The following is a 27737-nucleotide window of genomic DNA, read 5'->3' as shown; positions in this document are numbered from 1 at the left end:
CAACTTTCAGGTAGCTCTTTATTTAGTCAATGCACAGTAATAAAAAAACAGGCACTCTGGTAAAATAGCACATCATATGACACAACAGCTTTTGTGCACAATGCTTTGCACTCCAACCCGGAGTAGTGTCACTGTGTGACAGTGGCTGTACACTCAGTATGTGTGTGTTAGCTGCTCTCAGTTAGCTGCACGATGATAAAAGAGGAGAGGCACTCCGGTGAATGAAGAGGCAAAATGAAGCGTGTTGTAAAGCACCATTGAGAAGCTGAGTGAAAAGCTGGCCCTATGGCCATTGTGACTCTCTTGCGCATGTCTGGAGGTGCGAGCAAATGCAAATATATATATATATATATATAGGTAGACATATATTTCTCTCATCAGTAAAAATGTTCTTGCAATTTAAAATTGGTCATACAACAAATGTATTTAACATCTGCATTGGAAAACTGAGTACTCCTCACACAACCACGCTTCAGTAATAACCCTTAATGTCTCGGCAAGTATAGAAATAATGGATGTTGCACGTTTAGCTTGAGTAAATCTGCATTCAAAGAGCGAGAGTATAATTAAAAACAGCCTGTAGTAGGCCAACTAGGCCATTGACTAAAGGCATCCTCATGGCTAGTGACACAACATAGCTTGCCACTAATGAGTACCAAACTTTGAGCTAAATGGTAATGACAACTTTCTTAGAATGCTATAGAATGAGTCGTAAAAAGAAAATGTCATCAGCCATAAGGATGAATAACAAGTTGCTAAACTAGACGAGTTCATTAGAAGTGCATAAAAACAGCCACATTTCCTCCTGAAGCAGCGTTTAGCTGCAGTTCATTACATTGTTATTTATAACAGCTGCCCTGTATGTTGTCCCTCACGTATTATGGTTCAAGTTGATCAGTAGGAAAGGACGTCGTAACAACACGGCTGGAAGGGCAGAACAGTAACAACCTACTCAAGCTGCACAAAAGTCCAAACAATGGCAGAAACCATATTTTCTGCAATTCAAAACACACAGTTTGCTTCAGTCTAAAGCAGCAGAGAAATGGTCCACCATTTAGTCCTTCAATTTGCATTACAGTGGCATTTGATTTTGCTTGATCGTTTTGGTGCAAGTCTCAACGGTTGGGCGTAGGCACACCGTTGAGGCTGGTCTCAATCTCCCGCTGTGCGCGAGATATCTTCATCTTGTCTCGTGGCGTGTGCTCCTCACCCGTCTCACGAGCAAACATGCGCATCTTCTCGCGGAAGGTGAGCTTCTCGGGTCCGGGTGGCCGACTTGGCTGCTGCAGGGCTCGCTGACGTTCGATTCTCTGTCGAGGGTCACGATATACCTCCTGTGCACCAATGACGCCTGGCGTGGATGCCACCAGGTAACCACCTGGTGGAGCATTCAGCACTGCATCAATATCCTGCAAGGTGTAGCCAGAATCCTCCTCTTCATCGTCCTGGGGGCACACCTGCAATTGCATTAACACAGCGAACGACTGATGAAGGACAAGGGCTCCGAGCTGGGCTGGTTGGCTTATAACAACAGGAAGCTGAGCTAGTTTGGATTCCTTATAAAAGAAGGTGAGGCGTGGATACACAGTCACATTAAGACAACAGCATCTGCATTGTCTTGATCTCTTCTCGTGTATGCATTTGCACACCTTGCCTTCTTGCCATCCTTGCCATCTGCAGCTGGGACGACAACAGGGACGACAACAGGAATGGCATGAAACCAATGCAAATGAGTTGAAGTTGCCTTCCACTTCTTCACTGGCGATTCTATGCGCAGCCGCATAGAGATTGCTCAAAATCTGGTAATAATTGTTAGGCTCACTGGCACTCACACAGGAAAAGCCAGCATGCGCAAAGCAGTTGGCAATGTGCAAAGTAGGCCATATGTGGGGCATGCATAACAAATCACTACAAAAACAGGTGTCTACGCAGTTTGCAACAGTCCAGAATGGATCTAGATGGGTGTGCAGTGGGCACTGAAGTGACTGAACTCTGAACTACGCGACCGCTGGCCACCAACACAAAGAAATTAGCGCGTAGATTGGGCAGTGCCGCAAAACGCCAATAGTGTGACTTGTGGTTGAGTGACGTTGAACTAGCACAACGCATGCTGCACGTAGCAGTACATCTGTGCGTTTCTTTGCACACTATATTTAGCCGTGCTCGCCTGCTCTGCGCCACTCTGCCCTGGATTTATCAGGTTTCCCGCGTCAGGGCCAAAGCCCCTGCACTGTGCAGCTTTTTTTCTCCCTTTGCTCCTTCGTGCACGCTGGCGGTGGCGACAGAGAGACAGAGAGGGGTCACCCCCCACTCGGTATGGCCGCTGCCATTGGGGCCATGGCCTCGCTAATTCGCTTTAAGTGGAGCGGGCGAATACAGTAGCATTCTTGGCAATACGAACCCGGCTGATATGAATTCGTAAAATTCCCCGGCCGAATTCTGCTGTGTCCAATGGGCCAAAATTTGGATGTTCCGAACACTTTTCCGTGTTGCTACGGGCGATACGAAGTTAGGTACCGAAACTGAGGAGCGACGGCTGACAGCAGTGTGCTTCAGAAGCTCTGAAAGTACACGCAGCCAGCTCACACAGAATCAAAGCTGTGCTTATCGTTTGCCACAATCGCTGTGGACGAACCCACAGTCACTTTCAGCACGATCATGTACGGGAACGATGAAAATCCTAAAGTACACATGCATCCAATGCTCACCGAGTCAAACTGATGCTGCTTGCCACAACTGCTGCGGACAAAAGTGCGGTGGTTGTGATATAGATAGCAATGATGCAGTTCTGAAGGCACGTGAGCAGCCAGTGCACATGGATTGAGTATGGAACTACCATTTATCGCAACCGCTTCGCACAAAACCGCAGTCACTATCGACGTGATCATCAATAGTGACTGCGCAGCTCTGAAGGTACGTGGCTCACGCAGCGGTAGATAAATGCAATAAAGTCGTAAAAAGGCGTGAAGTGTTTTGGCATTCCTGTCATTCGCTTATGACTATGGTGGAATTAAATAGTCAACTTCGCGCCAAAATCACATTCACACAGAAGAAGAAACAAGACAGGACGGGCGCTCACTTACAACTGTTTATTCCTTATTAATTCAGACATGTACCAACTAGCCCGACAGCGAGTTCTACTAGACTATGGTGGAGTAGACTTCGGCACTTGGTTTTCAGCTGGCCTCAAGTAAATACTGTGCACGTTCGCGGCAGCCCTTAGTGTTCCGTTCGCGTGTCCCCTCAGAAAGACATACACGAGTACTTTCTATGGAAATAGATGTTTTGTACATATATCGTGGTCTGAAGCAAATTTCACTAGTTTTTTGGTGATACGAAATTTTGGGTGACATGAATACTCTCACTCTCCCTTGAGATTCGTATCACCGACATTCTACTGTAGTATAGGGTACGTAACCTGGTGCCTGAAGGTGCAAGTGCTATGCTTTTGCAATCATTGTGTAGTCAACTTACATACTAAATATTTCGTTGTATGATATGCCAAAACCAAGATAGCATTATGCGGAGTCCCACGGAAGACTCCAGGCTAATTCTGACTACCTGTGGTTCTCTCAACATGCACCTAAATCGAAGTAGTGTTCTTGCATTTTGGCCCCATTGAAATGTAGCTGCCATGGACAGGAATCAAACCTACACTTTTGTGCTTATCAATGCAGCACCACAGCCACTCAATAAGCTACCACAGCGGCTCAACCTTTGCACTGTTGCAAGATTGAGTGCGATGCCGACACATGTCAGCCATCCATTCTAACTTGCTCTACATTTTAACTTCCATGCCAGTGTTGGCGAGACATTATCTGAACAAGCTATGCTAGAAAGGCTAGCAAGGGAGCATGTCGTGCTATGTTTACCTTACTGTGCAACAACCATAGGAATTTGTCACTAGTACACTTGCCTCAACAGGGGGTGCTTCCGTAAAGGACACCTTCTTGGAGGGTGGAGGTCTGCGGTCTGGTGGTGGCGGTGGGCATGCTGGCAGCGGTGGTGGCTGGTCATCCTGAGGCTGTTGCTCTTCCTGCTGATGCTGATGCTGCTGTAGCTGGTGGTGGTGCTGTTGCTGGTCTTGATATTGCTGTTGCTGATGTTGCTGCTGCTGCTGTTGTTGCTGCTGCAACTGTTGCTGCTGCTGCAATTGTCGCTGTTGCTGCAATTGTTGCTGTTGCTGCAATTGTTGCTGTTGCTGCAATTGTTGTTGTTGCTGCAATTGTTGCTGTTTCTGCAATTGTTGCTGTTGCTGCAATTGTTGCTGCTGCTGCTGATGTTGCAGCTGCTGTTGCTGTCGGCGCTGCGCCTCACGCAGCAGTTGCTCTTCAGCCATACGTTGAGCAGCCAGCTCCTGCTGCTTACCACTCTCCTCCAGTCGCAGCTGCCGCAGACGATCCTCTTGTTCCTGAAAGAAAATGCATCGACTGAGAGACTGACCACTAAGGCCAAGGTGTGCACCAAGGCTACACATGATGGCATGCTCCTTATATGTGCATTCAGATCTTACTACACATCCATCACAATTCCGTGCCACGAAAGCAACTATCCAGCAGTCATTTCTAGATTCTCTGTGAGTGTAGCCAACACATGAGACAGGCGCTCTTCACAAGATTTTTTAAGACTATGGAGTAGAAAGAACGACTATTCAATTCAGACTCTAAGCAAACCAAGTGAGCTGGTAGACACTGCAATCAAGAGTTGCAGCATCTAATTGACCCTGTGCTTCACAATGAGGCCGATGAACATTAGCCAATGCCAAGCTCATTTAACTTGTGCACCACCTTGATCCCACTTGCATGCCTGCTAAAGCTGTAAGGTCCGTTCAATTAGCGTGCACCACTCTGAACCGGTTCAAAGTGGTGCAGAAGTCCAGAAATTGTGCATGCCTAGTTCAGTGGTGCAGGTAGAATGCAACACTAGAAACAAATGGAGAGGTGCGGACATGGTGCAGGCTTTGCTTTTGTCCGCTTAATGTGCGCCGTCTACGTAGGATTGAGATGTCACAAACTGCACAAATGGTCAGTTTCTGAGGTGCAAACACACCCCATGTTGCTTAGAAACAGCAGATGCACGTAAGTGACGTTGAAAGGGTGGCTATGCCTATATGCTACATAGTCTGCTGTGCTGCTAGTGTACACACACGCCTACACCAAGCTGGCACTGTCAGCAGAGAGGGTGCAGGAAAATCGTGAATCAGCGCTTCATCTTTCCTGCACCTTTTGCAATGAATGACGTGGTTCAGGGGACACCACTGCTGCACCAATGCAACAGCTGGGTGCAGCACGTCGTGAACTGATTTAGGCGGTCCAGGCAAATCAAACGGAGCAGTAATCTATTTTTCAACTTAATAGTGTTTTCAGCAAAATACCTTTGACAGCATTGTAACATTAAATGCATTTCTCTTTTTATGAACACAATTTAACTCCGTGGATTGTTAACAACTTCTGAACATGAAGATCCTGATGATTATGATGTTTCTCAATGGCAAAAAAGCAAGCTCATCATCGAAAAAATTGGTTGAGGCTGACTGAAGTTGTGCCAAGCACTGCCATATATGGATGCACTGTTTGCAGTGCTTGTTCACTCTTATTCCTCTATTCTATAGAACAGGGTAGCAAACTGCAGAAGCCTTGGGCTTGCCCCCTCGTCCATGCTCTCTCTCTCTCTCAAGAACTCACCTCCAGATGACGAGGAGTAATTGCATGAACTGGCTCCCAAGGATGCTGGGAGGGGCGTTCCTTCATAGGTGGCACCTCAGATGACAAGTCCTGAAAGCGGGAGGAAAAGAAAGCCGGTCACGAGGTGTCCCACTGTGTGGCCTTCCAGGAACACATGTGCAAGGAACAAGGGACACCTACTTCCCCAGAAGCTGGACGTGCCAATCCAGTGCTTCCCAAAGCAGCATGCGTGGTATGCCAGAAAGCAGAATGTTAACAAGTGCACATAGACACAGCAAGCAAGCTGACACAAAGAGTCATCTCTACTTGAACACACAATGGCTGCAGCAACAACAACAGCAAAGAAAGGTTTGGCTTTTAATAAGCTACAGCTACTGCCATAATAGAGATGCTGCATTGAGGTGCATGAAATGCAAGTTATGGACTACCAAAAGTGACATCTTGGTGCACACAAATTTTTCCAAATCTGTAGTATCCTATAGGAGAGATTTTAGTTTAAATATCTTGAAAATAAGACAACACCTGATACTCCTGCAACTGCATCCTCAACTAGTCACCCCAGAGAACCCTAGCAGAGCTACAAAGGTATTGCAGGGCAGCAAATGAAGCTTCATTATAAGAATAAGTGGTTTCTAATGTGCCTGATGATCACTGCCAGACCATTCTGTTCCCTGCAATACAGCATCATAAAACAATAGTTTGGAGCGGCGCGGCTGGAGTGACTTGAAATGGCCAGCCGAAGCATCGCACGCAGGAGCAATAGAGCAATGTGTACAGTGCACCAAGAGCACTCCCAGCACTGCACTTGATGCAGCCAGTGCAGCCAAAGTGAGGAGACCCAATTACACGACTGCTCGATGCCGGCTCTAGCACCTGTTCTTCGTCGTCATCGTCCCCAGCAAGTTCCTGTGCCCGCCGCTCAAACTCGCGTTCCAGCCTCAGGGTCCTGAGACGTTCCTCCTGCCGGCTCGTCCGATTTGGTAGTGACTCTAGCTCTTGCAACTCCTCGTCTCGCATCTGGCGCATTTCTTCCAGTCGCTGGAGGCGCCGCTGTAAACACAAGTTTGAACGTTCAGCATTCAGCAATCCTCCAGCTCAGTGTTCTAGGCACTCCCATGTGCATCACATCAGCACAAGTGGATCATTCCAGGCTCTATCAGCAAAGGTCACAACTGACACTTATGCTAAGTGGTCCTCCCAATTTGTGGCAAAATTCTCCAGACCAACTGACTCCACACTGTACCAAGTGCAGAGTGACACAGTGGTGCCGTGATCTAATGCACTGGTCTAATATCTTAGTGAAAATGTGCAAAAAGGCTTGAGGGTGTCCGAGTTTGTGCGTGCTATGGTGCCAAGGTTCACTGCACACAGCAATACCGAAGACCGGCAGAAGAGTGAGCATCATCATGCTGCCTTCAAATTAGAAAAAGGAAAGCGCTATCGTAAGGCTCAGTGGTTCTAGCCGAGAGATTAAAATCGAGAGCACGTTTTAATTACACAATGGTGGCAATTTGGGCCAATCAAAAAGGCAGTAGCAGCTTTCCAGGTCAGTAGAAGTTGGCAAGATAATGGATTTGACCTTATTACTAGAATATTCTACTCCCGCACACACGTTTAGAGCAAGCACACTTAAACTCTATTACTGTCACTAGAGGTACAGTGTAGCACAGACTGAACACACAAGGCACCATAAAAGGGGCACAGCACTACCAATGCGGGGCAGCGGTTTCGATCACCGAGTAGCTGACAACACGTTTGTAACAAAGGAACACTGGTGGCAAGCACACAATTAGAACATGCTGAATGTTATTGCAGTTACTCTATTCACCGTGTCCTGCAATCCCAGGGAAAAGGTGGCTACTACCTAGAGGTACTGTAAATTCTTATCTGCTAGATACAACCATTATATCGCGAAACTGCACGGAACTAAAGTTGGGAGTGCAACCATTACAAAGGCAAAAACGAAAATCCTAATTTTCAAGAGCAGAGTTGAGGGTGCATTCATACAGAGTAATTCCACACCTCTACTACACAAGTGCTAAACAAGGTGTGTGCATGAAGCACACACACACCTACAGCTGATGGTATCTCGACCCTGCCGAGTTGCTGCATTAGTTGCATGGTAATACAATTAATCACTTGCCTTGCGCCTGCCGAGTTTTTCTACACATAAAGGTTTACTGCACTGCAAGCAGCTTTTCTGTGTGATGTCACGACACAACTGGAACTCTCCAATTAAAACAGATGACAAAATTGACAATTAAGAGCCAGCAGGAATCTACACAATCCTACGAGAACAAATCAATTATTTACAACTTCCGTAAAGCATCCAAAATCGTTTGTTCATAATTGCAAAAAGGAAAATAAAGACTGAATGAAGTGCAATGAAGTGCCTACTCTATGGTTTTTAACATTAACACAGTGACCAAAGTTTGCACACACAGCACAGTTAATGGAATTCATAGCCCATCTGCACTGCCTTAGCTTGCCCTCCATGTTTGTGGACAGGAAAGAACTCACCATTTCCTTTTCCTCTCGTTCCCATGGTGAGGGACTGGCCACCTGAGCAGGATCTCGGGGTATCCTGCACATTCAGTGTTCGTTGTCTTAAAATTGGAAGTCACAGCCAAGCAATAATTTTGCCACATTAGAGTTTAAGACTGAGGAAGCAATAGAGTTTTCAGATGTTGGGTCACTTGAACGAATGGCTGTTCTATCAAAGCATACACAACAAATGCTACGCAGTCCATCACTTCACTGATGTGAACACCCACTCATTAAAAAGCCGATGTAACAGAAACATTCACTTTTATAAGATACAAAGAAGTATGTGACATAACCCACTGATTGTACATTTATACAAGGCAGTTGTTCTACGAGTCTTTATGCCATATCTTGGCAACAAGAGACTGACGGACTACAAGACGGACTTGATTCCACTCCCCAAGGGAAACTTGCCTGTTATTTGGGTGATGCCCATTGCTGGTCTCCGGAGGTGGTGGTGACCTGACACCTTGCTGTGGGTGCTGTTTCATCGGCGGTTTCGTGATCAATGGCTGGTGGAGGTCCCGCTCCTCTCGTCGCCGTACCTGAGAATTGCCCAAGCATTTTTGTAGCGTTAGCTACACTGGCCGAAGTGGAGCAGTTTCGCGTGGCAGTCTGAGAGCCGTGCTGCATATGCGCGAGGAGCAGTGACGTCACACAGCGCACGCCTCGCTGGTCTACGCACTCGGCATCCCTTCTTCACGAGGAGACGCAGACGCAGTGCAGTCTGGGTAACGTCACCGGCACGGAATGCAGCATGTCGAATTTCACGCCGGCTGCAGCCGGGGCGCGCTGATGGACGCCAGATGCATCGGTCGCATCGCGCGTCGGACTATAGAGTGCTGCGTGCTTGTTAGCGTAGCGTCGCTGTGCCAAGCGTGTGCGTGCGTCTACGTTACACTGGAGTATACAGTAAAAGCTTGTTAATTCGACTCTCGTTAACACGAAAAATCGGTTAATTCGGACACGTCATCTGGTCCCTGTAAATATACGCATCACTCTATGAGACTGGGCGCTCGTTATTTTGGACAGACTTGACCGCAAATCGGATAATTTGGCGACTTTCGGGCCACTGCCGAGGCTCGAAAATGAAAAAAGAATAATTCGGAACAAAAGTGAAGCTCAAACGCAGCATCGCCATGGACATCAATTATCGACTTGGCTTGACTTGAGACTGGTTGGACGCCTTTTCTTCGCGTGTGGGTTTGGCGGTGCCATTTTGTTGCTTTGTTCCCGTTGGTGTGCTGCATCACTGAACGCCATTTTATCGAGGAACGATTCAGTACGGCTCCTTTAGCTTAATCGTTGCTGGTGCTTTTGTGCTGACTTCTCGTGTGAACGCACTCTCTTCCGATGGCAACGCCGGCGAAGCGGCCCAAGTACGAGGCCAAGGACTTCACCACCAAAGTAGAAATCCTGCGTGCCCTGAAAAATGGGCTCTCCCGACAAGAAGTTGCTCCTGTGCCATGACGTCGGCAAACAATACAACGCGAGTCTCCTGAGCACAGTTAGCATTCTTGCGTATGTGTGGCAGAACACGCTTGCGCACGCCATTGCCAGCTGTTTCAGGCACAGTGGCTTTGTTGTACCCGACTCCAGCGATGCTGAAGTGCCGCCGGACGACGGTGCCGATGACGGGCAGGATTTCGGAAGTGTTATGCCTGATGCAGTGACACTTGACAATTATATCGGCATTGATGATGGCGTTGCCACTGCCGGCTCTCTAACTGATGAGCAAATTGTCAAGGAAGTGATGCATGGTGACGAATTCGAGAATGAAGAGCCTGAAGAGGAGCAGCCACGCAGGCCCTTGTCGTCCTTGAATTTTGTTTTGGCATTGCAGATAGCATGTGAGCTGCTGCGCACCTTGAAGGGCTCAGGAAAATTGTGTCCACAGGAATTTCTACTCGAAAACAGACACGCATCCGCGATTACTTTGTAAAGTAAAGGTATGTTGAAAAAACTCTTGCATTTATTGTGTTTATTTCGACCATTCGATAATTCGGACATTTTTTCCGGTCCCTAGAAATCCGAATTAACGAGCTTTTACTGTATTAGCTCCCTAATTTGATGCGCATACGCAGACGTATTAGTGGGGAGGAGGAGGAGGAAATGAAAAATTGGACCATCTCCCCGAAGGGAACACTGATGGGATGCGAAGCAGCAGCGTTGCGCACAGGTGGCGTCACGGGTTGAACGGCGCTAACGCGGGTGCTGCGGTGAGCGCTGGAAGATTCGTTTGAAGCGAAACTCGGTGTAGCGTTTACTGGTGTAAACGTTTGTTTGAAACACAGACACGGGAGGCAGCGGGCAGCTGTGGCGCTCCGGCGGGTGAGGGAGAGTGTGACGTACACGCGCACCTGCGAGGGAAGCGTGCGAGGGGTGCGTGACGTCAACGCCCAGCTGAGGCGTGACCTACTTGGCACCGCTCCAACACCTGCACCGAGGGAAGCGCGTTGCCTCGCGTTTGTGTGGACGGACAGCGTTACACAGGCTAGTCAAAGAGCTGCTACGCATCTAAAAAACGGAAGGACAGGGAGGTTAGCCATTTTTCAGACCTGCTGGCTGGCATTTGCCAGTGTGGTACAGCCATGGAGAAGGAGAGCGCAAATGCTGCTAAGTGGCGCAGAAAAGCTTAGAAGCTTGACAACCAAGAAGACTAAGAATAATCAGCTGAACCTTAGCTAATGCTACGTGTATCCTGGCATAGCCGAGCTAAGCCACCGCAAATTTTTTAAAATGAACTTTTTAGTGATGGTGCCTATCAGAATAAATTACATATTGTAACAACATATTGTGAGATACATTTCCTAATACCACTTTTTATTGTCATCAGTTCCACTATCAGATTTTGATTACTAGGTCAAAATTATTTTTCAAGTAAGACATAAATGTGAGAGAAAGACACGCACAACACAGTGAAGAAACACAAGTGGAACAAGACAAGTAGCTTGTATCATTGTATGCGTCTTCCTTGCGCTATGCCTGTCTTTTAGCAACAATTATGTTTATCAGCAAGTACCAACTACGCCACAAACATGTTTTCTTGCGCAATTTCTGAATTTCGTGCTGAAACACCAACCGTAGCATGCCAGTGGGATGTCACAGAGTTCAAGGTTTTTTTTTTGCATTGTGGCCAAAGTTGCAAATAAAAGTAAGGGTGTGCGAATATTCGAAATTTCGAATATTTTTCGAATAGTGCTTGCTATTCGATTCGATTCGCACTGGAATTTTACTATTCGAACTATTCGAACTTCCCAAAAACAAATACAGTCAACGTCCTACTAAAAGTGACCCCTTCAGATTTTCAATATGGTTCACCTCATCACACCCTGGTATAGGCACCCGGCAATGCAGTTTGCTTGTACACGTCGCGCCGCCTAGCAGCGGTGATTAGAACCCACGGGGCGGCCCTTCTCGCCATTCCACCGTTGTGCGCATTGCGAACAGGCGCAATGGATTTACCGCAGTCCGTTGACCACTCCGTCGTCAGAGGTGGGAAAAAAAAGAACAAACGCAGATACTGCTGCGTTAAAGATTGCCACAATAAAGAAGGGGATGTCGGCATCGTGATGTATCGCTTCCCATCGAGACCGTGGGAAGCAACTCGGCGGCAGAAGTGGATCGCAGCTGTTCGGCGCGTCAAGTATGTGTCGCCCTTGCGAATTTTCGTTAAACGACATCAGAGCAACAACAACAACGGGAAGCATTCGTGCAACGCACGGCAACGTTACAACTGCTCACAAGCGTGTGTTAAAACACGCACAGTGGTTGTCACTCGTGAAACCTAACGTCGTAAAAGCTTGGACGCACGGCGCATTTTTCCACGCATTAATTTGTCAACGTGCCTTGGCGCTCATTTGTGCACCAGGACGATGACTAGACGTCTGCGGGCAGCTCGTACACGAAGAGTCCTCGTGTAGGTTTACGTAGAGTGCCACCGCTGCGCAGTGTTTACAGTTGCCCAAGGCGCCGTAACGGCACGTACAATTGCCGCTGAGAATTTCTCGGGGCGTTATCGACAACTTTGCATGAAAAAAAAAAAAAAGAAACGACACAAAAAGAGAAAAAGTGAGAGATGATCATCAGGCATGACACATGCTGGAACAACAACACTCGTATGCATCGCGAGCGGCTGTCGACATGAGCGTGGCAATGCCTGTCTTACGCGAGGTGCAAGTTCACTTATAAGTAGAACAGTAGATATAAAGGGACGGACGGAGACACACGTCACTGGTTATACGTAGAAAAATACCGTAAAAACCCGCATATAGCTCGGACCCGCATATAGTCCGGGGTGTAATTCGGGGATAGCAAACGTGAGAAAAAAAGTTTTCACCCGAATATAGTCCGAGGAAAATGGAAAAAATGCATTTATTGACATTTCATTCATCGTCGTCGTCGGACGCACTCTCTTCCGAAGCTCCCTTGTCGGAAATGTTCTCCCACAGCACATCATCCTCAGTGCCATCAAGCGCGTTGGAGATGGAGCACTTTTTGAAGGCGCGGCAAACGAGCGCCTCTGGAATGCAGGCCCAAGCCTCGACTATCCACGAGCAGAGCATCGCTGGCGAGGCCCGTTTCAGCCGTCCGGCAGGGGTCACTTCTGGTTCTCCGGACCTCATCCACTCCACGTACAGGCGCTTGACATGGTCCTTAAATGGCTTATTAAGGCACACATCAAGCGGCTGCAGCTGTGATGTCATCCCTCCCGGGATGACGACGAGCTCGGTGCGGGAGTCGCGCAGCAGTCGCTTTACGGAGTCGGCCAGGTGACACCGAAACGCGTCAAGCACAAGCATCGAAGGGAGCCCCAGCAGTGCTCCGGGCCGTCGACACCACACGGACTTTATCCAGTCAAGGACTAACGATTCGTCCATCCACCCCTTGTCCTGGCAGCGGACGACGACATTTTTCGGGAACTTCTCCCCCTTCGGCAGCGTCTTTCGTTTGAACACCACGTAGGGTGGCAGCTTGCGACCGTCAGCCGTGCAGGATAACATTACAGTCACCCGCGTTTTTTCGTTTCCAGTCGACCGCACGATAACTTGCCTGGAGCCTTTTTGATGCACCGTCAGCGCCGAGGGCATATCCAGGTAGACCGGCGTCTGATCCGCGTTGCCGATCTGGCCCAGCTGAAAGGGGACTGCCTTTCGCAACGCAATTATGTACCTTTGAAAAGCCACGAGGTGCTCTTCGTAGCTCTCTGGTAGCTTCTGGGAGATCGACGTACGCCGACGTAGGGAGAACCCAGCGCGGCGCATGAAGCGAGACACCCAATGCTTGCTCGCTTGAAATCCTCCGGCTGAATGCCTTTGTCTCGAGCGATCTCCCTTGCCTTCGCTTGTAGCAGCTCGATGTTGACAGCGATGCAGCTCGCTGCTCCCGCACAAAGTCTGTGAGTTCTCGTTCCACGTCAGGAAATGCTCCATTTTTGGTCCGAAACTTTTTCGCTGGCCGCTGCATGCAAAGAGGGCTTCCTTCTGCTTCCGCCAACCGCGAATGCTCCGCTCGTTGACTCCGAACTGCCGCTCCGCGGCACAGTTGCCGATGGTTTCGGCAGCAGCGATAACTTTTCTTTTAAAAGCAGCAGAGTACTGCCTGCGCGGTCCTGACATGGCGTAAAATCACAGGAGCAAAATCGAGGCCGTCGTTATGGGCACCAAGTTGAAGCAAAGGCCACTGACCAACTGACCAGTTAAGACTAACGCCGCTAACACTACCTAGCGCAGAAGCGCGCAGACAGCTGATGATGATGATAGCACCGCGCTATGCCGAAACCGAAACTGAATTTGGGCCGAAAATTCTTGGGACCCGCATATAGTACGGGGCCGAAATTTCGCACCCTAAAATCTAGAAAAAAACCCCGGGCTATACGCGGGTTTTTACGGTAACCCCAAAGAGATTCAACGTAGGCACGTGTCGCTGCTTTATTCTGTTCTTGCTTATCTTTCCCAACCCAGCAAATATTAGGCAAGCTCTTAGTAATAAGACAAGTGACAGCTGATCGAGAAACGTATACGGTCGTATTTGTGCGCTTAAGTGGGATAAGATAATGACTTTTCAACTTGTAGTTCAACGTCGTAAGCATGCTTGCTTTGCTGTGACAAGCACTTCGCTGCGATGTCGGTGTTCACTTCTTTAACACCATACACATGGTCGTTGTCGTACAGTGCGCGTCCCTTTTCAAGCGTCGGTGGTCGAAAATGGGCATCGATGTTTTCAATCGCCTTAAAACCGCAATACAAAACTAGCGACATGCTTCAAACAGCACGACAAACACACGCCATGCACGGTAGAAATGGCTCGTTGGCCGCCTCGACGCTACGCGGAATCGACACCGCGGCGCTGATGGCTGGGCCGATCGCAGCGCCACCTAACCATTGTCGGTTGCCTATTGCGGCAAAGCTGCCTTTCAAGCTCCGTTACGGTCGAACTTTGCTAAGACACAGTCAACGTCCGATTGGAAGTGGTCCCTAGATTTTCAATATGCTTCAGCTCATCACACCCCCTTATTGAGGCAAATCTGCCTTTCAAGCTCCGTTACGGTCGAACTTAGCCAAGACACCGTCAACGTCTAATTGAAAGTGGTCCCTAGATTTTCAATATGCTTCACCTCATCACACTTAAATATTGCGACAAAGCTGCCTTTCAAGCTCTGCTAGGGTCACATATGTACTAAGAAAACGCTGGTTCCAACATGGAAATGAAAGATGTGGCAGAGTTGGGGGCTCAATTAATGCTGTTGTTTTGGGCCTGAAATTTGGGCAGAAAGTCTGAAAAATCGGACGCCGAAGCTTTTTAGCATCCAAAATCTCAGATGTTCTTATATATATCGACGCCTACGAGGCAGATGTGGAACTCCGGACTTGAAGGGAGCGCACCCTTGTCCGCCACATCAGTCGGGCTTGCACAGAAGCTGAAAGAGGAGGAGAGGCTGAGGAAATGGCATCTTTGCCTATCACGTGCAAAGTGTTGTCGGCAACACTTTGGTTGCACCAAATCATGTACATAAGTACAATTCGGCCTCTACAGTGCCTCATTCTTGATAAGACAACCAGAAACACCACCACCCGCAGTGCTTCATCAACCTAGCGAAAAGAAACACTTTCATGTTGCTATCTCATAAGAATATGCTTAGGAATCCTCTCCAACTTTTTTTTCTGCAATTTCGTTTCCAAGTATTCGAAAAATATTCTAGAAATATTCGAGAAATATTCTAAAAATATTCGATTCGATTCGCACTCACACTTCAATATTCGAATTCGCTTCGCACCCAAAATTTTGCTATTCGCACAGCTCTAAATAAAAGTTAACTTTCCATCGTCTATGGTTCTTTACAGCCCAATGTAATCTACTTTTACCAGTAAAGTATCATGCAGTATTGGTAAAGTATTAAGTGTATCAATAAAGTATCATGTAGGCCTTAGCAGATGCCGCCAAAATCGACATCATGGTGAGCTGCTGTAGGAACTTCAAAACAGTGTAACCACCTCTTTTCTTTTTTGGTACATTTTCTGGCTTATAAGAGCCCTCATGCCATGAGAATGGTGCTCTCGTAATTGCACAATAATACAGCAGTTGCTCGCGTGCAATCCACACAAAATGTATACAAAATTTGCGCCTAAAGTCGGGCTGCGGATTAATATAAGAACTTTGGTGTGCAAGGTGGCTTCACGGTAATGCACGAAAGGCGGCTTCACAATAATATATGAGGAAATTTATTTATTTATTTATTATTATTTTTTTGCAGTTTGCAGTTGTAGGTGCTGGTTATATGCAGGGGACAGTTATACACAAGAAAATTGCTAATATAATACAAATGAAATCATTTTGCTCTTTTGTGTGCCTTTAGAATTTTCCTGGGGCAGGTTTAAAAAGTAGGTGTTCTAAATGGGAAACGATGTGTGCTTGGCACATTCAACAAATAATGAAGCCAAGAAAGGCACAGGTGGTGTCATTTGTAGTTTTTTAAAATTCAACTGTACTAGTAATTATGAGATACAAATGAAGTGGAAAAAGCAACTTGTTGTCATTGGGGCCAAACCCACAACCTTTGACTTGTGCGTGCAATACTCTACCAATACAGCCCCGTGCCTTCATTTTAGCTGTGTCTAATTAAAAATGAGCCCCTGAATTCATTCCCCTTCTTTTTGACACATTCACTGTATTCTAAGAGCTGCCAATGTGGACACTGCTGCTCACCAATGGGGTCACTATGGGATCGGGTTCATGTAAGATGACCAGCGAGGTTTGAATTATCCTGTAAATGCTAATTTCAGAATTGAAATAACACAAGTGTAACGCAAGTGTGGGCTCTTGTTGAGACCTTTGGTAGAGATTGAATTAACAGGAGTTTAACGTATCTGTAAACATTTGGCTCCATGTACACACGTATGCAAGTGATCCTGAGGCATTGACCCTTCATACTCCAAAATATGAACACAGACTTAATTATTGTAAAAATTTGAGAACACTTGCATGTAGCAGAGCATGGCTTTAACATACACTGGCTGCTACACTCGGGACTGACACCCTCATTGTTCCAGTGAGGCGTGGTTCCTGTGGGAGGTGCCCACCACATGTACAGTAGAACCCCGCTGATACGTTTTTGAAGGGACCGTAGGAAATAAACGTAAGAGACGGGAAACGTAAGAGCCGAAAAAAGGAAAAACGGCAAAATATTTAGTGGTACAGAATTTTATTTCAATTCTTACGAGCAGCACGAAAATTGGCGCGCTCAGCCGCGATCTAGTCGATGGATAGAAACGCGGAGCTTAGGACGGCCTTATCCACAGAAATGTAATCAACGTATGTGATTTTTTTAACACCAACAGCTGTAGGCATGAAAGAACTAAGCACACCCATCACGACCGGCACGGCGAGTCCGACCGCGAACCGCACGCACGACCACGCGAGCTCCAACCAGCTCGAACTCCTCCCGTTCTCCGACAAATAACGATGATGATGAGTCTACGCCAACGCGATGGCAGAAGTGAATGCCAATCTCGAAGGCCTTGCTTTCGCAAGCGATTACGTCATACACGCCATGTTTGTGCAATGCAAATCTCAGAGGCTATGCTTTTTGTCAATAGTAAATGCCAATCTCGAAGGCCTTGCTTTCGCGAGCAGTTACGTCATAGACGCCATTTTTGCAATTTGAATCTCAAAGGCCATGCTTTTGTTTGCATCAATTGAAAGATTCTGTTGCTTGCGCCTCTCATGCGGCTAATATTACGGTCAAACGAGGCCAAGCTGCGTGAAAATGCACCATGGCCACTCTCTTTGGTAGTCACTCGGTCGGCTCCGGGCGCACTTCGCGACGTATCATACGGGAACGGTCCGACAGTTACGACGTAACAGCGGGGTTCCCAATACATTGTATCCTATGGGAGCTATGCCGGGACCGGCGGAAAACGACGTAACAGCCGGGAAAACGCAGCAGTGAGGAACGTAACAGCGGGGTTCTACTGTATTCGGAGAGGCAGCGATAAACAGCAGCTGCTGGCCAGCAAAGCAACACAGCATCGTTCAGGTGTGGTAGCCCTGAGCCTTCTGTCTAGCACACGCCTGGGTCGTGCATTGCTAATTGCAATTTTCTTTCATAGCCCTTGCAAGTGCCTGCTACCGGCACCACTAAATTTCATTTTACGACTTCCCATTCGAACTTACACACTTATTTTTGTAAAAAGGGAAGAATTTCCTTTCCGCATGGCCGTCAGCCAAGCGCGCCAAATGCTGCCTTTTTTTTGTGTGCGGAGCACTGCAAATGCTGTAGTAACGAAACCCATCTGCCAACCTCCTCTTTCATTTCCTCCATCTTGGCCTCTTGTCGAAGCAGGTCTCGTTGTGCCCTCAGATCTGGCGGAGGCGGGTGGGGGCTCCAGTGGGCAGGGGGCTCGGCCGGTGGGCCCCCATGAGGGCCCGAGTGATGACCCACGGCCAGGGAACCGAGGCTGCTCACGTACTGCTCCTGCTCTCGTGGGCTCACCAGCGTCGAGAGAGGTCTGGTGCCCATTTCCGGCCGGGGCGGTGCGTTGCCACCGCTGCTACTCGTAGGAGGACTCCACGGCAAGGGCTGCGAACCGTGGCTCGCCCTGCATACCAGTACGACAATCTGAGTTTATCCCACAAATTCTAGACTGTCCCTCCCACTCAACACTCCACCTCAACTTGAGAAAGTCTACGGGGATGCCGCCCCTTGGCAGATGAGCAATAATAGGCAACAATCCTTGCTATTTCAAACAGACTCTCCGCTGCTTTCTGCTCTGTTCACACTCAGCAGCATATTGGAGAAATCTGCGTTGGCCAAGTTGGTGGTGCATATACAGCATTTGTGTAGTGTGTGTGGTCTACGACTATGAGAGCTGGTGGTCAAAAGCGTGACTACAGAAGAGAATTAGCATTATCTTTTTTTAGTAAAAAAATAATGTTTTAATTCATCTGATTGCCCGGAGAGTCAATTCTCAATTCACAGTGGCTGTAACATTCTTAAGGAGATAGTACACATCTTGGGATGCTCCGATGAAGTTGTTCCCACAACCTTATCAGGAAACGCCAGAATTAGAAGTATTTGCACGGCTAGCAGCTTTACTATGACTGTGGAGCCTCTCGAGTTGGCCCACACTTCTGACAACGCAGTCCAGCATGAAGCTTTCCTACAAACTCACACGGCTCATGGCGCTACTCCTGCATTCCAGTAGGCGTGCTTATGAGTAAAGTTGGAAGTGCCAGCACGATCTCAACATTCATAGCTGAAACATTCATTGCTGAGCATTTAGAATGTGTGCACATGCCACTGCTCGCTGGATAACTGAAGTAGAACATGAAAAATGCTTAGACATACATCCCTTGATAGAAGAAGCATAAACGACAGCTTGAGAAGCATTCCTCCAACCACTAACACCGTGCTGAACAAAACGGGCAAACAAAAAGTATTACTAGGCCATACGCAGGCTCCTGGAGTACTTGAGTCTAAACCCAAGCACTTAGGAGCCGAGCAGAGTGCCTTCGTCAGATGCCCACTTTCATTGGCTAGCAAAGCAAACTGCTATTTAAGTTCTTTTACTCCAGTGCTTCCCTGTGCAAAGGCAAAGGAGTTCATGGATTACAATACTAGCACAGTAATGCCTCGTTAATTCAACCATTGTTATTTATGAAAATCAGGCAATCCAGACTTGTCGTCTGGTCCTGGCAAGCATACACATTATTTAATGGCATCAACCTCTCGTTAATTCAGTTATATTTGGCCACATTGTGGTTAAACGTGTGGTTTGCTTCCCCTACCAAAACAAACCCTCACAGACTATGAGGGGTATCTGGTCTCACCTAGTCACTGGTGGTTGTGGCTGCTGCGACAGCTGTTGCTGGTGTTGCTGCTGGTACAAGCCAATATTCTGGTACTGACGCTCCTCCATGGCTGCTTGCCTGGGCTGCACAGAAACCAATGCAAAGAGCCGACAGAAGGCCCCTTGTGGACAACAATAGCAGCCAAGTGCAACAATTTAACGAGGCAGTCTGCTTTGCAGAACTTCTCTAGTTTAGGTCCTATGCCTGTTTATACCTCCAGGACACACTGGCATCTGCACTGTATAACTCCTTAAGCGTATACTACATTTAACTTATCACAATAGATTTCTGGAATGGACTACAGTCAGACCATCAAACACAGGCCCATTCAAACTTATTTTCTAGCCTGTTAGCTGCCAACTCACTTCTTTAAAAACAAAAAGACATTCGAATCTTTCTAGCACTACAAAGTAAGAAATTTTGGCTAAATGTCCACAAGCATTTTTGAAGTGGCTGTGATTCTTCCTTTTTTGCTCCCTCCTCATTTTTTTTAAAGTACAGTTAAACCTGCCTATAACGAACCTCCATACAACTAATTCCTCGAGATTACAAAGTTTTTCTGCTCCCCGCCGTTACACCATAGAAGCATATGCAATGCGACCTCTATGTAACAAAGTGGCAGCAGGAGACACCCTTGATATAACAAATTTTCGGCGCCGACATCCTAGGGATTCTGTCCCGAATTTTGACATTTTGGCACGAACAGGAGCTGCATGTATCTTCTGCGGTTACCTCGCTGACGAGAGCGCAAAGCGGCGTCGCGTATGGCGCACTCGAAGCGCCGGCGACTGCGAGAGTGAGCAATCATTTGTGCGTGCGGGTGTGCGCGAGGCAGGCAGGCAGGCTTGCGCCGCAGGTGCCACCACGCTAAAAGCACCGGCTTTTTCTAAAAAAAAGAAAGAAAAATTTTTTTTTTTAAATATCGGCTTCTGCATTGGCAGCGCCCCTCTTCGGTTGTTGCAGTAGTCTGAACTGCACTTCGTTAACGTGACACCAGGTGACGCCACTAAAAAAGAAAAATCTTTGCTCTTTATCATTAAGTCTCGAATTCGCACCGCATATGGTGTTCGTTCTTCGTTTTCAACACTGTGTGCACGTGCATGGTTTCACTGTGCACGCATGGAGCAGCCCCTGATCACGTGCAGATTTTGCGATGTTTTTTAATGCCGACAACTGTGTCGTCACTACCGAGGAGATGTCAAATTAGGCGCTGGTGGAAACTGTCCGCGACCACGGTCACAACGACGGATCTTCGGAGGTCGACTCGTCACTGTCGTCATGCGCTTTGCCGTCTTGCACTGCACGAATTGGCTCCGGCCATGCGCTGTCGCGTTGCCAGAGCCAATCTCAGAGGCTACGGCTAGACGATGACTGAGCAGCATTGTACAAACAAGCAATAGAGCAAAATGCTGCAGTTTTTGCCGCTAAATAAATGTTTTGGGTGAGCTCTGCCTTCAATTCTCCTTGTGTTTAATTTGTGCGTTTCTTTTCCGAATTTTCGTGCAGAAACTGCATATAACGAAAACCTGTTTATAACGAATTTTTTTCGAGAATTTGTCAATTTTGTTATATCCAGGTTTAACTGTAATACATTTCAAGCAGCTGATGACAACCAAAACCATCTTGTTACTGCTAATACAATACACATATTTTTTTATTGAGTAAGCACAAGAAGGGGAGTTATAACATTCCCTCATCTTGAAACGCAAGGACAAGTAAATTGCATGTTGAAAAAATGTCTGATACACATGAATGAGCAGCAGACCGCATACCGAATAAGAAGGCCCTGGGGGGTAGCTTCGTGATGGCATCGTCATGGAACTACCAGGTGCCATATGCTGGCTACTATCCATGGCTGCAGATCCACCTGAGAATAAAATTGCACATGTAATACCGAAACTGGCAGTTATTAGCGAAAGCCCTGCAGCAACATAAAGTGTGCTTGTACATTACGTGATGGTTAGCGTCCAATCAATTTACAACAGACATCTTCACAAGTACATCGGGCACTGCACTTGCCATACATATGCTCAGGAGGAAAACCTTTGCCCTATAACTTCCACAGTTTTGAATGCTGCGTGTATCAGACAATTGTTTTATTGTCTAGCAAAATTTTGCAAACTATATTTGCAAAATTCGAAAGTTTCTTACATGTGCTGTTTGTTACGTATATTCATCAACACACACGCAAGGTTCCAGTATCGTTATACTGACAAAGAATAATGAAAAAGATCATCATCAAAGGATATGTTCAAATGCCAAAAATTTACACAAGCATGATGTTCGGGCATATAAGCACAATTCAGATTGGGTAAAGGCAAAAAGGAAGCGCTTACCCTGTTGCCTTTTGCTGCTTGTCCTCTTTTTTTTTTTTTTTAGATTTTGCATTTACTCCATCCGAGTTGCTCTAAAACACCTAAATAGTATCATGCTATAACGAATCACCCAATCTGCCACCCTCAACGACCTTTACGCAAGCATTTCTGCATTTCGTTCTCACTGAAACATGGCCAATGCAGCTGGAATGCCTAGAGGCTTCTTTCAAGAAAGCACGAGAATACGCATGGCAAGGCCTAACAGCAAAGGGTCACGTACAATTGAGAGCAGGCACACTCTTGCTGCCCTGGATCCTGGGAGGGGGCTCTTCGTGGGCTAGACGGCCAGGGATGTCGCGTTCACTGAGGCGGCCACTGCCGCGCTGCAGGAGCAGAGGCGATGGTTGGCAGAGCAGTGATGCCAGCCCGTGGTGGATGGCCCCCTGTTTGGCCACCTCCAGCTGGACTAGTGGGCCGGTGCGTGTCATCAGCTCTGCCGCCCTGCATGCATTGCGTTCATGAACCACTATTGGTGCAAGTGACAGCAACAAATGTGTCATTTCTTCCATGCACTCTTTGCAGCTAACCTCTCCTAAACATCTACACGTCTCCAAAACGTCTTGGTTTTATGTGAACATTCGTGGTCGCTGTCCATTTTCATTTTCCTCCTGTCTTTTCCCGACCAGATGTGTTTCCGTATGTCTCTCGGTTAGCTCTAGTCTCTCGACTAGAGCTAACCTGTCCAGAGAGAGTGGACGCCTGCTTCACCTACATGGGCAAAAAAACACACTTTTATTATCAACAGGAGTATGGTGTACCCTCTGTCCTGGTTTGTGTGTATAGTGCCTCATTTAAAAACTTTCTGCCTGAAGGCTTTCAGAAAAATATTTATTCCCTTGACACATGCCACGCCCACGCGAAACTGCCATTTACGGTAGCATGCAAGAATGCCATCACTAGTTAGAAGAGAAGCTGTCCGAATTTATGCATGAATACCGTGGGTATTTTTTGCCCATAAATGCTCAGCATCTAAACATCCAACTATAAAGATGTAGCTGTCACGCCTCGTGAAGTTTTTAAAGCCACATCTTTTGGTACCCTCAACTAGGGCTGCCCTAAAGGGTACCGACGTTATAATCATTACCCCAAATTTTTTCATTTCCTTAAGAGCACGAACAAACCCTCTCGTTATATTTGCAGTCGCATTATAACAAATGTACATATGGTAGTTCCTAGGCATGTGAGAATATTCGAGCAGTTCGAATATTCGAACGAATACATATTACAGTATTCAAATTCGCTTCGAAACGAATTTAAATTATTGCAAATTTCGAAATAGTCGAAATTTGCCGCCCGCATCGCCATGTCATCTCAGTTTGCCCAATTTAAAACTGCCGTAAAAAGCCATATTTTATCCTTGTAAATGTTATCTACTGCTGTTTTTCTATTTTGTTGTTAATGTTGGTGCTGTTTTGATTTTTTTTTATCTATCATGTTTTCTTGCCCACCCCTCATGTAATGTCCTTCGGAACCCTTGAGGTAATAATAAACGAACGAAACGAATGAACTAGACATATACAAACCGCATGTAACCCCCTGTAAAGGTAGTTTCACTGCTATACCGTGAATACAACTATCCAGGAAAAATCCACATTGCTGCGAAGCCCCACTTCAAGGTTCAACACACAAATTACCCTGACATCGATTCATCATTATTTAAGTTTAAAAGCTCGTTATACTGACCTATATGCTCTAAGTAAATTTTAAAACGTAATGTAAGAATCTTGCAAGTTATCACTTGCATTCTACCGAAAGTCAAATCCTGCTACTATTCAAAGTTACTTCCACTTCCCTTTGAACCAAAAAGAATGACATTTGCGCATTCCTTGTTTCAATTTTGAAGAATATTGTGCAACTTAGTGGGTCACGACTAGAGGCCAGATTTTTAGGCACTAAAAAAGAGTGTTTCGGGCGCCAAAAATAGGCAGGCACAAAACACCGTTTCAGGCCTGCTAAATCGTAAATATAGGCCCAATAAATTTTCACATAAATTCAAACAATTTCAATGAAAGATGTGCAGGACCTGTATCTACGACAGGAAAGCAATAAAATGTTATTGTTTATGATGGCACAAAGGCACCAACCGGTTGAACATAGCCACGCAATTGTTCTTTTTCCCATACGGTTTGCAGAACACGGTTTCCCGTTTCATTGCCTAGCATGGTGAGTCAAGTGTCCAGCATCGAATCAACGCACTCCTGGGTATCTCTTTGGCATGGCTGAGAAGAGCAGCACAGGATCAGATAGCCAGACCAATAAAGGACTAGAAGGGAGGGTGCCTCGTATTGGCCAAGTCTAATCGCGCAGGGTCAATTTCTCCTCTGTTGGTGAACGCCTTAAAATGCCCCTCACCAGGTTTCAGCATTTCGAGCCGACAAATGTATTGAATGCACTGGGCACTCACGATCACGTCTGCCAAGATTTGCAACGCTACGCCCCGCGGAAAGACGTGAAATTTTAAAATGCTGCTTGCCCTTCATCTCGCGGGCGCGCGTCCCGAGATGGAGGGGATGATGTACAACAAGGAATGGTCCTATGTAGTTATCTGTGCATTCACGTGGCTCCTCTACGTAGACATTAGTGCTCTGACATCGCTCACAGTAGCACATGACACTGCGAGAATTATTTGAGGTGATATGTGTAATTTGTGTAATCTGTTGCTTGAATAGATGAATAAAAGTTGAGAGAAATAAAGCAGATAAATGGAATGTGTGCAGGTTATTATTTTTGTTTTTTACTTCGAATCGCAGCGAGGTGCGAGACTAACATGCTTGTGCTTGATGCATTCAAGTGTCACCTGGATCAGCGCGTGAAAGATGAACTGGCGGCTTGCCATACAGGCTTGGTGGTGATTCCGGGTGGCATGATGTCTCAGCTTTAACCGCTGGACGTTTGCATTAACAAGCCCATGAAAGACCGCATGCGGGCACTGTATAGTGAGTGGCTAGTCGACGGGAGCCATACGTTCACATCAAGCAACAGGCTGAAGCGTGCCTCGATTGAAGACATGACAAGGTGGGTGGCTGAAGCTTGGCATGGGATTCCATCTGGCATAGTTGAGAAAGCCTTCAAGAAATGTGGAATCTCCAATGCTATGGACGAAATTGAAGACGAGATGCTCTGGTCCGAGAGTGACAAAGAGCTCTCTGAGTGCAATAGCGATTAAATAAACTTTTTTTTCCCTTGCTGAAAATACTTTGCTTCCTTTTTCTCCCGTTCGTTCGCGGAAATCACGTGCTCGTTCCAATCAGGTATGTCTCTTTTTCTTTTTTCGGATTCGGGTGCGCGTTAGAATCGGGTCTCTCATTTTTTTTTTCTGTTGCCAAATCAGGGTGCGCGTTAGAATCGGGGACGCATTAGATTTGGGTAAATAAGGTAATAGGAACGCAAGGAACAAAATGGGCATTTGCCTAAAATCATCTCTAGTCATGGCAGATATGCTCCTTTTTCTTTATAATATGTTACATATACCATTCAAATTCAATTAGAAATTATTCAACCAAATCACTATTCGCTTCAAACCTAAAATTTACTATTCGCAAAAGCCTAGTAGTACTTCCCTAAAAAATATATACATAAATATTGCTTAACTTAAAAAAAGAAATGGCAGTTTTATTCACGAAAGGGAAAGAGCAAGATCAAAGGAGCTGCAAAGGATGCCTGGAATACTCCAAATTTGTGCGTCTACAATCGTTGGCAAATGAACACCAAGTTGCTTTACAAAAAGAAGGGCAGACAAGAATGTTACAATTGGTAGAACTATCACGTAGGACAGCTCACTTTTCTTGCGAGACGCCGACCAGGGAGTGGCCGTCAACTCGGAGTAGCTGGTCACCGGCTTGGAGGCGGCCGTCTAGGTCAGCTGCCCCGCCTCGGACAACACTCTTCACGTAGATACCCAACCGGTCCTGGTTGGAGCCCTGCGAAGAAAGCACAAAGCCCTCAGGAGACAATACAAAAGGAACAACTTCACGTAGAAAGCAAGGCACGTCAACACAACATCTGTTCCAGTCCTCATCGTAACCCTGCACACGGCTGAAGACGGTGGAAACTCACGATGAATGACGTGCGTTTACATACAATTTATATGCAAATTTACAGGAAACCTACAGTTTCCCACAATGTAAATTTGGATGTATGAGTTAATGTTGCATGTAACAAGGCCATGTCACTGACAATGCAAAGAGTGCGGCATCGAAATGAAGAGAGGCCAAGCTGCACGTCTCGCATTTTATCACACAGCATGCTTGTGTCGAACCGAGCTTCAAAAAAGGCAGAAAAAAATTGCAAGGAAAGTTTTCCACATATGCATTTGAACTTGGTTGACAGCAGAGTCGCTATTCTACAGTAACACTTCCAGCTCGACTCAATGCCAGCCTGATGGCTATACCGTAGGCGTTTTTTCCCAGTCCTCTGAAATAATTAAACGAAGTTTAGCTGTAATGAAATATTTTTTACATTTAAACAAGCTATCAGTGCAGAATTTCAGAAAAGCTTGTTAATTTGTTGTTTGTATTAACGAGATTTCACAGTATTGCTCTGCCACTTACACCAAAATGTAAGTCAGCAATGCCCCGGCAGGGCCACATTCAGCATTTCTCAATCAATGCCCAACTACAGCCATACCACACTGAACAGGTACCATTTCAGTATATGAGAAAGAGTGGTCTAGAAGTTAATGTAAAGGTACTCACCCTGGCAGCCACAATGCTCAGTCCCATGCCAGAAGGGCTTTTCTTCAGAGCCAGTGTAACGATTCGGGGACCAAGGACGTCCTGGTCGCACATGTAGATGGTCCAGTGACCCAGTGAAGTGGGCTGCAGGGTCAGCCTACAGAGCCCAGCAAGGCACAGTGGCTGCAGAAACTCCTGCACAGTGGAACAAAGAACACAATAATCGATAAGACGGTAACTTGAGCGAGTTGGTAATCGCTGATCTTGGTTCAAACAGCGCACAATGAAAACTGGGACAAAGAAAGAGCAACACACACACACAAGAAGTGACAGTGCTAGTTGTGCGTGTGTTGCTCTTCATCGTAGTTTTTATTGTGCACTGTTTAATCAAGATGAACAAAATAGACGAGAGTGTAATTTACAACCAAATGTAAATACATTACTTACGTAAAGAAGCAGCGGTGTCACTGTTGCACATGCTCCGTACTTATTATTTTTTTTTCTGAACTGCTGACATTACGTGCACAAGGAGACAGTGCATACAAAGCTACCAGCCATCTAGGCTCACCAGGCCTTTCTATCCAACACAAATTACCAGGAAGTTAAGCAACACTGGCCGCCTATGCTCAACATCTTGGATGGGCTGCACAAAAAATGAAGACACAAAGTACAAAAGAACACACGACAGCGCTGCCTTGTGTTCCAAGCCAGTTCCAACTTGCCCAAATGTCTGCCTACGCTGCTCAGTCGCATTGTAAACAGTGTAGTCTGCGTGTGGCTGTATGTGTAATGTGTTTATCAGTGTATATATCACAATCATCGCCCAGCACCTGGAGTAGCATGTCAGGCGAATAGCCCGGCTAACATCTCCAGCTTCTCATTAAAATATTTCTCTCTATCTCTCAGTCGCTGTGACAACCATTACCCGGAGCACGTGTGGCCGGGATGACTCGCACATACCTGCAACTCCACCACACCTCCTCCACTACAGCTGGGCTCATTATAGGAGGATATGCACGCTCTCCTCAGAGTACAGAGGCATCTTCATTTTCATTTTCATTGTATTTACCCTCAAGACCTGAAGTATTACAGAGGGGAGTGGTTAACAATAT

The 27737-nt window shown here is 46.6% G+C and overlaps 1 protein-coding gene across 2 annotated transcripts in view; it reads right to left on the bottom strand.

The window, feature by feature from the left end:
• The window catches only part of LOC119376177 (afadin-like), a 64072-nt gene continuing 36335 nt past the window's right edge, over positions 1-27737 (bottom strand). Inside the window, exons 13-24 of one of the 2 annotated variants that reach the window (XM_037646106.2) lie at positions 26647-26820; positions 25733-25872; positions 22173-22393; positions 21350-21444; positions 19557-19660; positions 18028-18325; positions 8643-8773; positions 8205-8268; positions 6531-6734; positions 5685-5774; positions 3917-4411; positions 1-1457 (exon numbers count right to left, since the gene is read on the bottom strand). In XM_037646106.2, coding sequence (XP_037502034.1) covers positions 1116-1457; positions 3917-4411; positions 5685-5774; positions 6531-6734; positions 8205-8268; positions 8643-8773; positions 18028-18325; positions 19557-19660; positions 21350-21444; positions 22173-22393; positions 25733-25872; positions 26647-26820 — 2358 coding nt within the window. In that variant the 3' untranslated portion in view covers positions 1-1115. The remainder of the gene's footprint in view (positions 1458-3916; positions 4412-5684; positions 5775-6530; positions 6735-8204; positions 8269-8642; positions 8774-18027; positions 18326-19556; positions 19661-21349; positions 21445-22172; positions 22394-25732; positions 25873-26646; positions 26821-27737) is intronic. The other variant, XM_037646107.2, reaches the window with a different exon arrangement.

This window comes from Rhipicephalus sanguineus, unplaced genomic scaffold (genome assembly GCF_013339695.2).
Source record: "Rhipicephalus sanguineus isolate Rsan-2018 unplaced genomic scaffold, BIME_Rsan_1.4 Seq1108, whole genome shotgun sequence".
Classification (NCBI taxonomy): domain Eukaryota; kingdom Metazoa; phylum Arthropoda; class Arachnida; order Ixodida; family Ixodidae; genus Rhipicephalus; species Rhipicephalus sanguineus.
Note: the sequence above shows the minus strand (reverse complement) of the source record. Positions and strands in the feature narration are given on the sequence as shown.